At 45.3% G+C, this 14,635-nt stretch overlaps 2 protein-coding genes and 1 long non-coding RNA gene across 7 annotated transcripts in view; 2 read left to right on the forward strand and 1 right to left on the reverse strand.

The window, feature by feature from the left end:
- PIGL (phosphatidylinositol glycan anchor biosynthesis class L) overlaps window positions 1-1,166 on the forward strand; it is an 85,462-nt gene extending 84,296 nt beyond the window's left edge. For 3 of the 5 annotated variants that reach the window (XM_043531200.1, XM_043531199.1, XM_007057668.4), the window contains one exon: window positions 410-1,166. In XM_043531200.1, coding sequence (XP_043387135.1) covers window positions 410-508 — 99 coding nt within the window. In that variant the 3' untranslated portion in view covers window positions 509-1,166. The remainder of the gene's footprint in view (window positions 1-409) is intronic. The other 2 variants (XR_006286320.1, XR_006286322.1) reach the window with 1 other exon arrangement.
- A 2,180-nt stretch (window positions 1,167-3,346) lies between these two features.
- On the reverse strand, window positions 3,347-9,954 carry CENPV (centromere protein V). The gene is made up of 5 exons (XM_007057660.4): window positions 9,556-9,954; window positions 7,212-7,310; window positions 5,176-5,245; window positions 3,969-4,083; window positions 3,347-3,601 (listed from the first exon to the last, which is right to left on the reverse strand). Exons 1-5 carry the CDS (start codon window positions 9,828-9,830, stop codon window positions 3,477-3,479), a joined length of 684 nt encoding a protein of 227 aa, XP_007057722.1. The 5' UTR covers window positions 9,831-9,954; the 3' UTR covers window positions 3,347-3,476.
- LOC122463188 lies at window positions 4,083-6,584 on the forward strand. Its single transcript, XR_006286331.1, has 2 exons — window positions 4,083-6,045; window positions 6,120-6,584. It is a non-coding gene; the product is annotated as an uncharacterized LOC122463188 (long non-coding RNA).
- Window positions 9,955-14,635: the final 4,681 nt, after the last annotated feature.

Genomic DNA, 14,635 nt, shown 5'->3' on the forward strand with positions numbered 1-14,635 from the left:
AGTAACACCCACAGCACTGTCGTAGTTGTGAGGGTAGTAACAGAAAGTTCCAAGTACGGAAATTCCTCTGATATTTCAAGCCACAGTGGCTAGAACGTTGAATCTGACCTTCCTACTGACACTTACTTTCCAAGTGACAACTCATAAATACATGAAATGGGCCTCAACTAGCAACATCTGGGTCATATGCAACCACTTGAAAATATCCCCAGTGATTCCAGTATAGCATTGTTTGAGTTTAGTCAGAATCCCACCGCTGCTAAGCTGTGTTTGTGCTGGTCCTTTGGTGGGTCTCTGAAGACAGGTTTCACTGTAAATCTAGTAGTGAACTTTACAGAAAGCCCTGAAAGCTGTCTTCCGAATGGGTTTGGAAGGTCTAATGCTTTCTCACATATTTTTATCTTTCTAGAGAGCCATGCGGTGCCATCGCAGCCAGCTTCTCTGGTTCCGCCACATCTATATCCTGTTCTCACGCTTTATGGTGATCAATTCACTTTGCCTTCTGTGAAGGGAAGGAGAATCATACACACTTCCAGGGGGGTATTGAGAGACCAGAGAAGGGGACAAAGAAAAGAGAGGCTCTGCTTGACCAAGCACTGTTGAAAGCTCTTGCTTCTTTATTGTCTCAAGAAGAGGACAGAATTCCACCTTCTGTGTGCCCTGCAGCCTTTCAGATTGCAGAAACATACTGTATTTACATCCTTCTAGGTGTCCTTTGCCTGACAGCCTGGGACATGCCTGGGTTCAAACAATTACTGAACTCCCATTGTAATAGCTTAAATGGTCTTAGAACTACCAGCAAATCAGATTGATCTGAGTCTAATTACTAGTGAAGTAGAATTTTGGAGGTGTTTAGGATACAGCATGTACTTTATGTGCTTTTACAATGGGTGTCCCCAGGGAGACCAGGCCCAGATCACCACCTGATGATTCCTGCTTTTTACCCATTTCCCTCTGCTGTAAAGATCAAGCACCAGGAGTGATTTGTCCAAGGATACCCATTGTCCCTTGGGGTTTGAACCAGAATCCTCACAGCCCTCAGGCTGTAACACTGAACCACCCAGGACTGCCTGTCAGTCAGCCAGTTCCTGCTGATGGAGGGCTGGTTTCTTGACTTTAAAATGCCAAAACTTTAGGAATAAAATATTAAAAATTATACAGACTAATATAATTGCACTGAACTCTTACTGTTCTTTCCATCTCAACCCTCCCAGCCACCCTGTGGTGTGAGCTTTACTCTGCTGGACTGTACCTCGTGAAACACTAGTATTTATTCCTGCTTCCAAACAAAGTCTTTGAGATCCGCTGAACCTAAGCTGTTTTTTACCAGGATGTGCAGGGTGTACAAATGAAGTTACAAGTGAGAGGACGCCAGCCAGTCCTTTGACAGAATAAATATATAGACATAAAAATTCCAGATGCACCATTTGAAAAGCTGCCCCCTTCCTCTTAGCTGCCAGGAGGAAGTGCTGGGTTCTGGGTTTTGCAGCCCACAGATTCAGCAGGTAAGTGACAGAGAGGCCAATTTTCAAATATTTATTTGTAATTTTTAAGTCTACACAGAGATTTTAGTAATAATTGGAATCTTAAAGGAGAACTTTCACACCGGAGCAAACTAAATAATACTCAGCATTTACACAGCACTTTGCACTCATCATTGAGTTATTCCTCACCACACCTGTGGGAGATAGGGATGTAAATACTATAAACCCCAGTGTAAAGATGGCATAAGCAGCTTGCCCAAGGATACAGAGCAAGTCATTGCACTGCCAGGATCAGAGCCCAAATTCCTGGCTCCTAATTCCTTACTCAAATCACAACACCCTCCCAAACATAGCTATTAAAAAGATACTAGGGCAGAACTGTACTCTCAGTACTTAAGCACACAGCTAGGGTTGCCAACTTTCTAACTGCACAAAACCGAACACCCCTGTCCCGTCCCCTGCCCCACCCCCCCCACTCACTCCATCCCCCCTCCCTCCATCGCTTGCTCTCCCCCACTCTCACTCACTTTCACTGGGCTGGGGCATGGGGTTGGGGTGTGGGAGGAGGGTGAGGGTGAGGGCTCTGGCTGGGGATGTGGGCTCTGGGGTGGGGCTGGGAGTGAGGAGTTTGGGGTGTGGGAGAGGGCTCCGAGCTGGAGCAGGGGGTTGGAGTGCGGGGGTGGGTGGGTGAGGACTCTGGCTGGGGGTGCAGGCTTTGGGGTGGGGCTGAGGATGAAGGGTTTGGGGTGCAGGAGGGGGCTCCAGGCTGTGGAGTGCAGGAGGGGATGCGGGCTCCAGCTGGGGCTGTGGGCTCTGGGGTACATCTGGGAATGAGGGGTTTGGGGAGCAGAAGGGGGCTCAGGGCTGGGGCATGGTGTTGAGGGGGTACAGGAGGGAGTTTGGGTGCAGGAGGGGACTCCAGGCTGGGGCAGGGGGTTCAGGGTGCTGAGTCCTGGCAGCACTTACCATGGCTCCCAGGAAGCAGCTGCCAGGTCCCTGCATCCCCTCGGTGCGTAGGCAGCCAGGGAGGTTCCACGTGCTGCCCTTGCGCCCGCACCCGCAGCCCCCATTGCATTAACTTCAGTGGCACTACTCTTGTGTTGAAAGTTAAACACGTAGGAAGAACTTGCTCAATTGGAGCCTGTTATGCCAGCATCAGCCTAGTATAGCTCTAAATCCAGACTAACGTCAGTGAAATCAATGCAGAGACCAGTGTAACAGAGCAGAATTGGGAGACGTTATTTCACGCAGTACAGTTGTGTAAACCAGGGGTTCTCGACCTTTCTCTTTCTGAGGCCCTCCCAGCGAGCATGCTATGAAAACGCCACGGCCCACCTGGGCCACAACAACTGGTTTTCTGCATATAAAAGCCAGGCCGGCATTAAGGGGTAGCAAGCAGGGTAACTGCCTGGGGCCCCATGCCACAAGGTGCCCTGTGAAGCTAAGTTGCTCAGGCTTCTGCTTCATCCCTGGGTGGCAGGGCTCAGGGCCCAGGGCTTCAGCCCTGCATAGCAGGGCTTAGACTTTCTGCCCTGGGCCCCAGTGAGTCTAACACTGGTCCTGCTTGGCAGAACCCCTGAAACCTACTCATGGTCCCCAGGGGGCCCCGGACCACTGGTTGAGAACCACTGGTGTAAACCAGATCATAACGCAACTGGGATGTGTCTATACTAGCCAAAGACAAGAAGGTAGAATCTTGCAACGGATGTAAGAACCTTGTTCTAACTAATGTGATTTGAACTCTGCTGCAGATATGGGCAGTGTCAGAATAAGGCAAAGAGGAAAAATCCCAGCTGTTGGGTAGGTTATGGAACTGGTGTGGTCTGACAACTGAATATAAAATGAAAGGAGGGAAAAAAACAGGCAGCACAGAAAGATTTATTTAAAAAAACAAAAAAGATATACTTCCCGAACAGCTTGGCACAGGGGAGGTTACATGACGGCCTGCCAATGGCAATGCTCCAAGCTGAGCACTTTGGTGCAGAGGCCGTATCATGGTTTCGACATGCTCCTGATGGTCTTATGTTCCTTCACGGCCTTCTCCCACTCTTTGCCATTTATCTCCTCCACGATGGTGCTGCGCATGGTGCCCTCATCCAGGCAGTGGGGGGCTATTCCTGGAGAAGAGGGGGAAATACAGAGAGAAACTCTCCCTTTGAAGCCAAGGAGAGCTAGTCTCTCAGTTTCAGGGGCAGTGAATCTCAGAGGGTGGTGATGGTGTCGATACAGCTGCAGCAGGTGAGAAACCGTAGATGGCCAGTGGCCCATTGGTCACAGTTAAGACTTACACAATAAGGAGCTGCTACTAAAAGCTGCAGCTTCAGATGTTCAGTACTTTAGAAGCAAGCTGTATGATGCACAGTTATTGTGCTACTGCTCTTGGCAGAGTGCTAGTGGTCATCATGGTCAGTATACAAGGGCAGCGGGGGGTGAATTGGTGTTGCCGTATGTCTACCAGGTTTCTTCCCTGTTCTGTTTACCTACCGTAACCATCTGGGTTAGAACGAGGAGTGTAAAAGCTCTGCACACCACAGGTCTTACAGAATGTGTGCTGGGCGCAGTGCGTGTTGAAGGTGTACGTTGTTATGTTATCAGCACCCTAGGCAAAAAAATACATGATGAAGGTTTGCCAAGTACCCAGAAGTGGGTCATTTTTTGTCACTTACATTCCACAGGCTTGTAATTAATAAATGTAAAATTGCAGGCACAAGAACAGAAGCCTAATTAAGACTAATCTAAAATATCACCCGCTATGTCTTTATGTGAGTTAGAGTTAAGAATACTGCATGCCTGCTATTTTGTTCCATATATTTATCTCCTTCCCCTACCCTCTGTGCTTTATTTTCACATACACCTTTCTGCCAGACAAGCCTAACAATTGCCATGGCTTTACTTTCTGACCACTGAAATGCAGTCACTGAACTCTCTATTACAGCAGGTCTATTACAAAGTGCTTAGTTTTTTTTAAATGCTCCAAAGTAAACATAATTGGGGCTTTTCCTGCCAGAAGCAGTGGACAAATTTCTGTGTTTATCTGAGACCATCCAACTATAAAAGAAAATCAAATTAAATGATGCTAGAAGCTGAGAAAAATTAATCTAAAAGCTACAGTCCTCAGAAAACTTGGAATCCAAGAGCCTAACCTGGAATATGCCCTTGTAACAATTAAAATGTAAAAGAGTTAAGCCTGTAATCAAAATTTAAAAATCAAGTTAAGGAAGTCTGAAGCTGATCTAAAATAGAGGCAGAATGCTTTAGAGCAGTGTGCTTGGACCTAATCCACAGCCCAATAAGTCAAGCCTCACACTGATTGCGATGGGCTTTGGCTCAGGTCCTTAGCCCATTAGGAGTAAGAGTGTGACAGTAATGCTCTTTATTGTCGTCAGTGTAACATGGACTTAGCATATTTACCTGGTGGCACTGCCACTCCTGGGGTGTACATACATCCCTGCCTCATCTTTTGAAGAGGTATATTCACTTTTCAAACATGGAACTTCCCATTCTGAGACACGTTAACATACACATACAGCCAGGCTCCTAGGATCCCAATGGATTTTTCGTGTCTCCAAACACATCTCCTCAGACAGACACAGACAAATTTATGATACAAAGCTGACCACCATCTGAATCTTTCAGAATCAAATATCTTGACAGGTACCCATACCCACTGCACTCATAAACCCTAACCTACCTTCAGCAGCTTGAAGTGTGAAGCCGGGACAATGAAGTGTCTGTTCTGTTTCTTTGTGCAAATACTGCAACTGCACAAGGGGAAAGAAAAAGAAAAAAACCATGACTATTCTATAGGCAGTTATAACCTGCACTGTAACAATCGTATCTAGCCTAAAGCTCTCAACAAGTTAGATTTCACTGAAAACTATAATTATTTTTACCTGGTTGTCATCAGGGTGGATATTAGAGAGACAAGAGATTCAACAGAAGCTGGTCCAATAAAAGATATGACCTCACCCACGTCGTCTCTCTAATATCCTGGGACCAACACAGCTACAACAACATTGCAAACATCAGGTTTGATGACAGGAGGGGACAGACTGCAACTATGGCATATGTATTTGTGTATGCATGCATTCAGTCTAGAGACTTACGTTTCCCTGTAATATGGAAAGTAAGCTTATCAAAACTGAGAGCTATATAACTGTCTTCTCTCCACAATACAACTCTCAGTGGATAGATCAATGCTGAACTGTGGCCTTGAGAAATCCATGTAAAGTTTGCCAACTTAATCCAAATGCTACCAATATTAATTACTTTGCAAACCAGGGAAACAGATTTGTAGTGACATCTGAGCTAGAAAGAAACTAATTCTGAGTCTGTGGAAAGACCATGCTGAAATTAGACTATTTTATAGGGCTTCAATATATATCCCTCACCACATGTTGGTAGTAATGTGTTCTCCGTTTGATAAGAGAATGCCAGGAAAGGATCAAACCCCATGACCTTGTGAGATCTGTTGGAAAGCATTTTGTTTTGATGATGTATAAAATGCAGGTCCTGAGCATTTCTGGTTGTTAAAACCTTGACAATTTTTTTACAAGCACAGGTATGAATCATGAAACTGTAGCTGAATTCCAATGTAAGTTGTTGCACTCTGCTTACCTATATTTCCCTCTGCAGACCCACATGGAGCTGGTATTCTGCACTCCTTGTTGTGCAGAATCCTGTTAAACATCTGCCATGTTTTACTCCAGATATGGCTACATTTTAGTAGTGGGGGAAGTGGTTCCTGTATGTATAGGAGTTTGTAAAATTCTGTATATATGTAAGATATTGTTGTTAATAATAATACTAAATATAACACTTTGCATGTGTTTAGAACCTTCCATTCATGGATCTCATTACATTTATTTAGCTTCACAGCATCCCTGCAAGATATCCAAGTATTACTGTCTTCATTGTGTGGCTGAGGAAACTAAGGCATAGCTATGGTAACTTTTCAGGATCACAGGGGAAGTCTGTGTAATTATTAACTGTAGTAGTTGTAGACTGTGTAATAATAATCATCACATCTTACAAATTGTAATGAGCAAGTCACTTTGATCTGCATTTCCACTTCATAAAGGACATTTAATATTTTCCGCATATAGAGCACTTGAAGTCAATGGAATTTCTCATCTGGATTTAATTGGACCTTGTATTAGGGCCATAGCTAGTATTCCACAAAGTTTAAAAACGGGGTATTTCTTTGACTTTTTTTATGTCTACAGTTTCTGGCCTATGAGAGGCAGATCTCATCCTCAACAATCTGCTAAAATTGCCTGTAATCACACACCTAGTAGCGATCTCAGTAAGGATCCCTGTAACCCCAACACTGCTACAGTTCTCAGCTGCTTTCCAAGCACTCGTTATCTCCCTGACAACTGCAGCTTTTGCCACAGCCTCACCCCTTCAGCTAGGGCATAAAGAAAACACGAAGTTGTCACTGTGCTGCCCAGAGAGTAGAAGTGCACAGCACCTTCCTTTCTCTGCCAATCAGCACATTGTGCACGTGCAGAACCAGCACCTGAAATCAACAGTACTGACCTACTCAGCTGGGGCTGCACCCTACAGGAAATAGGTTAGACATCGGTCCTGCTACTATACCAACTTCCCATGGATTTCTGTTTGGTAAACACTTTGAGATCTTTGGATGGGAAGTGCTAGAGAAGGGCAAAATATTTGGTTATTCAGATTTGGGGATGGCAAAATAAATAAATAAAAAACACCCACTTGCAGTCAAAAATGTGCAGATCTGTTGATGCCCAAACCTCGAAGCGGATAGCTCTGCAGTGACAGCCTCCTGTGTGCTTCACCAGGCCTTTGTACTCACTGGATGGAGAAAAGGCGCACGCACACAAAAAGAGAGGATTTGTGATCAGACATTTCTAGTTGGCCAAGGAAGCACTGAGATTTCATAGTGTCCAAGTCAGCTCTACCGGAGTCATTATCCACTCAGATTACTTAGCAATGGGGGCCAAACTGAAGCAGACCCACCTTCCCCCAAACACATGTCCAAATTCTGACCTCAGTTACAGTAGTGTAAATCTAGAGTAACCCATAGAATTCAGTCAAATTATGTAAGGATTACACCAGTGAAATTAAGACTAGAATTTTCCCATGTTCCCACCAATTTTGCTCCAGGCTGATGTTCATTCTAGATAGAAAGCATCACTAACTTGCTTCCATTTTAGAAGCTGGAAACAGAGACGATAAGTAGGATTTAATTAGTTTAAAACATTTTAATATGTTTTTGAAGTCTCCCAGCTGCACTCACAGACTCAAGGAGCCTCTGCTTTGTGTATTTCTTTCACTCCCTTAGGACTTTGCCATGGTAACGTAGCTAAATCAACATGCTAGGTCAGACACAAAGATACCAAGTCCCTTGCTTTTCATATTATCAATTGCATGTACTGACAGTTTGTTCAAATTTATTAATGGGAATACCAAAAAGATAACTATATTACACACACATTCAGATGGGACAGCAGGATTAGAATATGAGCTTGGTAGATGTGTGACTGTAAACAACAGAAAAGAACAGGATAAAAGGATTTTTACTTCCCTTTCATGTGAGGTCCCTGAAACATGAACAGATTAAGAGGAACAGCCCACAGATTCCGTGGGAAGAAAATAAACTCTGTGGCTCCACAGAAGCCAGTGTTTATCATTGTGAAAATGTTGACAAGAGGAATATTACACTGAATAATCATATGGACAGGCTTCAAGTACAGCAAGTGTGGCACTTATGGGGCAGAGATTCTGGGCTGAGAAACTGCCGAAATACAAAAGAAAGTCTTTTTGAAGATAATTAAGTAGTCGGACTAAATCCCATGCTGTACTTGGCCCCTAAATCTGAATCCAAAGCAGAGATATGTGTCCAGTCAGAGCTGCTGTATGTCTAGCCATTACCACTTCTCTGGATGTGATTATAAGATGTGTGCAATGAACCTCCCACATTATTACCAAAATCAACACCTAGATATTAAATTGATAAGCATTTTAGAAACACTTAGATAAATCTAAATGTAAGAGGTCTGGATAACACTGCCAGGTAACACTTATTTGCATTGCCATTAAGAATCAAAAGAAAGGTGGCTGGGTGAGCCTTCCAAAACCATGTTTTTGGAAGGCTTACCCTCCATGTATTGGCTTGCTTATTGAGCAAGAAAAAGTTTGCTGTTAATTTCCCATAAAATCCACATTTTACTCTACGCATGGATTCACGGAAGTCATTTATGTGGCTAAAGCAATAAGTGAAGGAAAAACTGTGGAAGGCCTTACTGTCATTTTCTCTCTCCAAACCCAGAGAAGCATGGTTTGTAGATGTATGACCCTTCTGACTCCATTAATTATTAACCAGGCACTTATCAGACCACATTGATAAAGGTCCACAGGGAGCACTAGCCTGGCTCGAATCAGCATTTCTAATGAGGGTTTGTATATTTACATTAGTTACATTAATGTCCTTTGTCTAAAAGTATCTAATTGTAGGTTTATACCAAACACAGAATGCAAAGATGGAGAGAAGGTCTATCAGGGCGTCAGTCATGTGGGTTACACCCACCTGAGCCCAAGGGGGAGCAGCCCCCTTCAAAGCCACAGGGTAGATGGGGTCTAGGGGAGAAAAATATACTGTCCTAACTCCAGCTCTAACAATCCTGGGCCCGCTCCCATTGACTTCAGAGGGAGCGGGTCAAAAACGTACAGATGGGTCACACAAAGTAACGCAAATAAAATAATCTGCACAACCACTTTGTTGGCTGCCGAGAAATCCTTGGGCGTGAGAGATCCCTGTCCAAAGCGATGCTGCACTCAGAGAGGCCCCTACCCCGGAGGCCAGGAGGGAAGATTTAAAGAAATGTAGGTGGGACCCAAGCAGCATGCAAACCTGCACCGTCCGAACCGCAACGTGCACCAGCCCTGAAACGGCAGCAGCATGCCGCGGTGACAGGATAAGCTCGCCGGGGGGAGGGTCGTTTCTGCCCGCCCCGGAGCGAATCGGAGAGACGCTGCCCTGCCTCGGTGGGAAGAGCTTAGTGCCTGGGGACTCCCGCGTCCCCCTCCTTCTACTCACAAGGTGTCCAGCAGGAGTCTGGCTGCCTCCTCGCAAGTCAGGCGTTGCCTCTCCTGAAACTTTACCCAGCGCTCCCTCTGCGCCCCCAGATCGAACCGGCGGAACTCCGGGGGAGGCAGCGGCGGCTCCCCTGGCCGCTCCCGGGGAGCCGCAGGCTTCTTGCCTGCCCACGTGCTCTCTTTTCCCCGGAGGGAGCGGGCGGCAGCAGCCGGAGACGCTGCGGCTGGGCTTCTCCCCCGAGATTTCCGTGCAGAGCCTGCCTTGGTTTTCCCCATGCTCCTGGCCCTGGACCCCCGTAACCACAGAGCTTGCGGCTGGGCCCCTCTCCCTTGGGGCCTTTTGCTCCGTTGTTGTGATCTGGAGTTTAGGTGCAAAGGGACACTCTGGAGCTGCTGCTTCAGAGTCCGGAGCCACGTGGACTGGGAGGGTTTGGAGCCAAGTCCTTGGGAGTGAGGAAAGGTGGGGAAGGAGAAAGCTGGATCCTGCCAGTTTTTGACACCCCCCCCTTCTCCCCAAAATTCCACTGCTTACACGGAGAACAAGCTTAACCCCTCCTATTGCATCCAGCGCCCAGATCCTGAGGAAACCCAGTACAACGGTGCCACAAATACCTAGATCAGGCACCTGAATCCAGACAGTGATGAGACCCCCTAATTCTACTGCATAGACCAGGGTAGATGTTCCTTTTACACCAAACACATAACCCATCCTGGTTGAGGACACTGCAAATACCGAGATCTAGCACTTGAATCCTGCCAATTTTTGGCTCCAATCCCTAAAATTTCACTGACTATACAGAGATCATCCAGGTTTGTGCTGCACTGATGTGCCAGGGTTTGGGCATGTGTGGGAGGTTAGTACAATAGCAGTAGCTAGTCTTGTCCGCCATATAGATAGTAGAATTTGGAGTGGTGGGGCCCAAAACTGGGAGGAGTTGGTAACATTAAGGTGGCTCCAGTGTTTAAACTTTTTCCGAGTGGGTCGTGACCCCAAGGGGCAGAGCCCAGTGTTACTTCAGCTTGTTGGATCTCATACCAGCTTCATCATCACCAAAGCCATACATCAAAGTTGGCTCCACTCACAGACCAGTCACAGTGAGGCCCAGCACTGAATGATTAGAAGGATTGGTCGTCAGGACTGAGCCATAGTGTGTGTAGCAGGAAAGCTTTGCCTGTAGCTATCGTGCGGAAAGAGGATTTCAGTCTCCAAGGCCATCAATTAATCTGACACCAAAGTTACCCCTTTTCAGAGGGCAGAAGGGCAATGGTGCTTCCCCTCAAGCTCTCAGCCCTTCTGGTGAAAAAAAAATCATATTTCTGAGACTCACGTTTTTTTTACTTCACTGAATTGGTCCAACCAGCAAACAATCTAATTCAATGGGAACCAGAATGAGCTCCCTCCAACCTCAATTCTTCCCTACGACCATCACCTACCTTCTCTTATGTTAAAAATTCACACTGATTATATTTTAGAGCCATTTCTTCCAATGAACTGAGCTCTGCCCACACCTCCACAGACACACAGCAAGATTTGACTTGATCTGTTTTTCACAGAGGCAAGCTGGACAATTCCTTAAAGGGAAACATTCTCATATTTAAAACTATTTTTCTCCAAGGGTTACCTGAATCAGTCTGGGCTTTACAGCAAGAACAGCTGCTGTCCCTCTTTCATACTGTAAAAAAAGGGTGGAATTTGTATAGTTTTCAAGATTTTCCCCAGGAAGGATCAGTTTGAAATACCACATCTAGTTTCCAGAAGTGTAATATGCGCTCCTAAAATAGTATCACTCAGGTGCAGCTGGGCAGTGCTTCGTCGTGGGCTTCTGTGAAATCTAGGGACAATCCAGTTTGCTGGGCCTGAATTTAGAAGTTGTAGGCATCACTCCAGAAATCCCCATGTCAGCTCAGGTACTGCCAACTCTTTATCTAGGGAGTCATTTTTGTAGGTGCAATGATCTGTTATCAGGGGTTCCTATGGAAGTTTGAGAGGTGAGATCTTATATAAAGCAGATGTTTTGTTTTCAGAGATCAGGTATAATATTAAGCCTGGTGAATTAGAAAACCTTGCTGGACAGAAAGGATGATCTTGTGTTTGAAGCACTGGACCAGGAATCAGGAGATCTGAGCTGTACCCTTAGCTCTGCCAGCATGTGATCTTCAGAGAGACGTATAGGCAAAAATGTTCAAAAGGGGCCATTGCTTTGGGGTATCTCAATTTTTGGGTGCCCAAGATCAGATGTGTAGGCCCCATTTTTCAGAAAGGCAACCACATCAGAAGTCAATGGGGCTGAGAGGATAAATTAATTAGTGCGGATGAGATACTCTGACACTACAGCGATGAGCACCACAGAAAAGTCTATACGTAAGTAAGAGCAAGGCTTAGTCTGTGGCTAGCGTTTCACTACTCTGACTTAAAGCAGCTGCTGCAGGCTGCTAGCTCCCCGTTATGACTGGAAAAAAGAACTTTTTTGTTTTTTCAGCATAACACCTCCACGAACAGCCGTTCTCCCCCCACCTGATAGTGATGACACATCACTAGTTATTTTAGCTGGGATACTGTAAAAAAAAAGGCAGAACTCCTACATGAATGTGGTGTCTGCAGTATCATGTAATATCACAGGGCCACACTAACAGCAAGACCTGCCTGTGCAAGCCAACAGGAGGTATTTTTAGTTGCAGACTCAGCTGAACCATGAGTGAAGGCTATAGACAAACAGTTCCAGACAGGCAAATGTTACTAGGTGACCCCAAGGCAGAGGCTGAAGGAACAGTGTGCACTACGTTCAAAGCCTCCAGAGGAGCCAAATTCAGAGTCACTTCACTGTGGGGTAAAGACAGGGTCACTCCGATTGCTGGATTTATTCAGTCCACACATATAAACCCTCAGTCCTGAAGCAGCCCTGGCAGTGACCATTTTAGGTTTGAACTGGTTCCCTCCCTCCAACTTGTCCCAGTTCTTCACCTGCTCCCTCCCACTACCTGACTCCCTTCCACTCCATCTCCAGTGCCAGAGATCCCACCCATTCCCTCCTGTGGCTCAGTTCCTTCCTTCCACTCAATCCTGGCCCAAGAGACACCCTGCGCTCTCCCATCACCTGGCTCCCTTTCCACACTGGCTGTCACTATGCAGTGTCCATCTTGGTATCTGCTCCAAACTGATAACCATTGTCTATTACCTGACTAATCCTAGAAAAGGGGACTTGTCACATCCCCTCATGTTTAATGCTAAGACACACCCAGCAAGGCAGTGGTGATTCAGCATTACGTATAGCTGACGTTGTATACAAGCCTGTTTAAAACAGGTGACACCAGTGAGTCCTGTACAGCATGTTTCAGCATAAGCAAGAAATTAACCCTACTTGCCTAGTTTAATGGGCTAGAATAATTAACACTGATGGGATCTGCATGCCATGAATATGAGAATGAACCTTGAAATCCGTAACAATAAGCTCACATCCCATTTTAATTACGGGAATGCCACTAACCTGTCATTGTTGTGTAAACATTAAGGTGGGATATTTCCTTTCATTATACGTATATCCTCACATCCTGAAGAATTCCAAATTTTTTTACAGACCTGAAGTGATAATACATACAACATGCAGGGATCATTTCACCTACATCTGGTATACGGCCACCTGTGATTTGAAACATGGCAGCTCTTTAATAGCACACAGTAATATTGCACAGCAGTTTAGGACAGGACATCAGGAAAAAAACAATATCTTTTGGCCCTGTCTACCCTGGGATTAGAAACCAGGTTGCCATCTTTCCAGAGAACTGTGTTTAACCATAATTCTTGATACAAGGGTTCCCATGGTCACGGTCAATAGAGCTTTAGAACTAAAGAATAAAATCTCAATCAGGAGAATATATTACATTTGTTTTAAAAAAAGCACTGGAAGATTAAAAGGCACCAGTCAGAATTGTGCAATTATGACCTAAAAAAATCTTATGACTGAATATCTGAAACACAAAAATATATGTGATGCAACAAAACATGGGTGGATGGGAGGGGCTGTAAGAACCTATCAGCATTCAAACTGGTTTAATTAAAAAAAAGTTCACCGGTAGGCTAAACCTTCCATACCAAGTATTGGCTGGGAGTGGATTTGTCTCACGTGGGTTTATACCCCAAATAAAAATTTGTGTTTACAACTTAAAAGCACTGGAAGATCCTGAAAGTTTCATGAAATGGAACAGAGAGCACTAAACAAAGCTGAGCTGCCAGTCTGGTACTCACTATATACCAGAGGTTCTCAAACTGGGGGTTGGGACCCCTCAGGGGGTCACGAGGTTATTGGGGGGGGGTCACGAGCTGTCAGCCTCCACCCAAAACCCTGCTTTGCCTCCAGCATTTATAATGGTGTTAAATATACAAAAAAGTGCTTTTAATTTGTAGGTCGCACTCAGAGGTTTCCTATGTGAAAGGGGTCACCAGTACAAAAGTTTGAGAACCACTGCATACAGGCAATATAAACAGGGCAGGTCTGCTTAACTGTAATAGTTTCTCAATCCTGAATATGTTTGAGCAACTGAATCATGATTAAACCACCATCAGAACTGCCTGACCTGAAAAACAGCTCTGAAAAACACGTGACCCTGCAAAGTACGCATTGCTTCCTGAAACAGTACATGGCAGAACTAGAATAACAACCCCATGGCTCAACTGCTCGGTTTTTCTGGCAGGCAGAAAAGGTTACTGGAGGCATGATTTCCTGTTATTCTCATTCCTAGTACTGAACTAGATACTGGTTACTAGTTTATCCCAGCTGAATCACTGTAAATATACTGCATGTGACAAATTCTGACCCACACCAGAACTGCTCAGCTATAGCTACTTCTCTGAACCACTCCCAGATCTTTACTTTAGTCATACTCGATTTCATTTTAGTCACATCATATTCTGGGAGGAAAAGTCAGTGGGGACAAACTGGGGCCCATGAGCCAAATGCAGTCGATGGAGTTCTACAATGTGGCCTCATTCATTTGTAATGTGGGGTGCGGCCCATAGCAATTGCAGGGTGCTGTACATAATGCTCCATCTTGTTCCGAGCAATAGTGGGTGCACTGAACTCCCA

The sequence above is a fragment of the Chelonia mydas genome, chromosome 17 (assembly GCF_015237465.2).
Source record: "Chelonia mydas isolate rCheMyd1 chromosome 17, rCheMyd1.pri.v2, whole genome shotgun sequence".
In the NCBI taxonomy this organism is placed as follows: Eukaryota; Metazoa; Chordata; order Testudines; family Cheloniidae; genus Chelonia; species Chelonia mydas.

Bases quoted from the DNA above. Each gene is read 5' to 3' on its own strand.
- CENPV (XM_007057660.4), bottom strand. From the start codon at position 9,830: ATGGGGAAAACCAAGGCAGGCTCTGCACGGAAATCTCGGGGGAGAAGC. The intron at 7,311-9,555 runs GTGAGTAGAAGG...TTCTCCATCCAG, and splicing joins AGACTCCTGCTGGACACCTT to TGAGTACAAAGGCCTGGTGA. The intron at 3,602-3,968 runs GTAGGTAAACAG...CCTCTTCTCCAG, and splicing joins TTCTAACCCAGATGGTTACG to GAATAGCCCCCCACTGCCTG.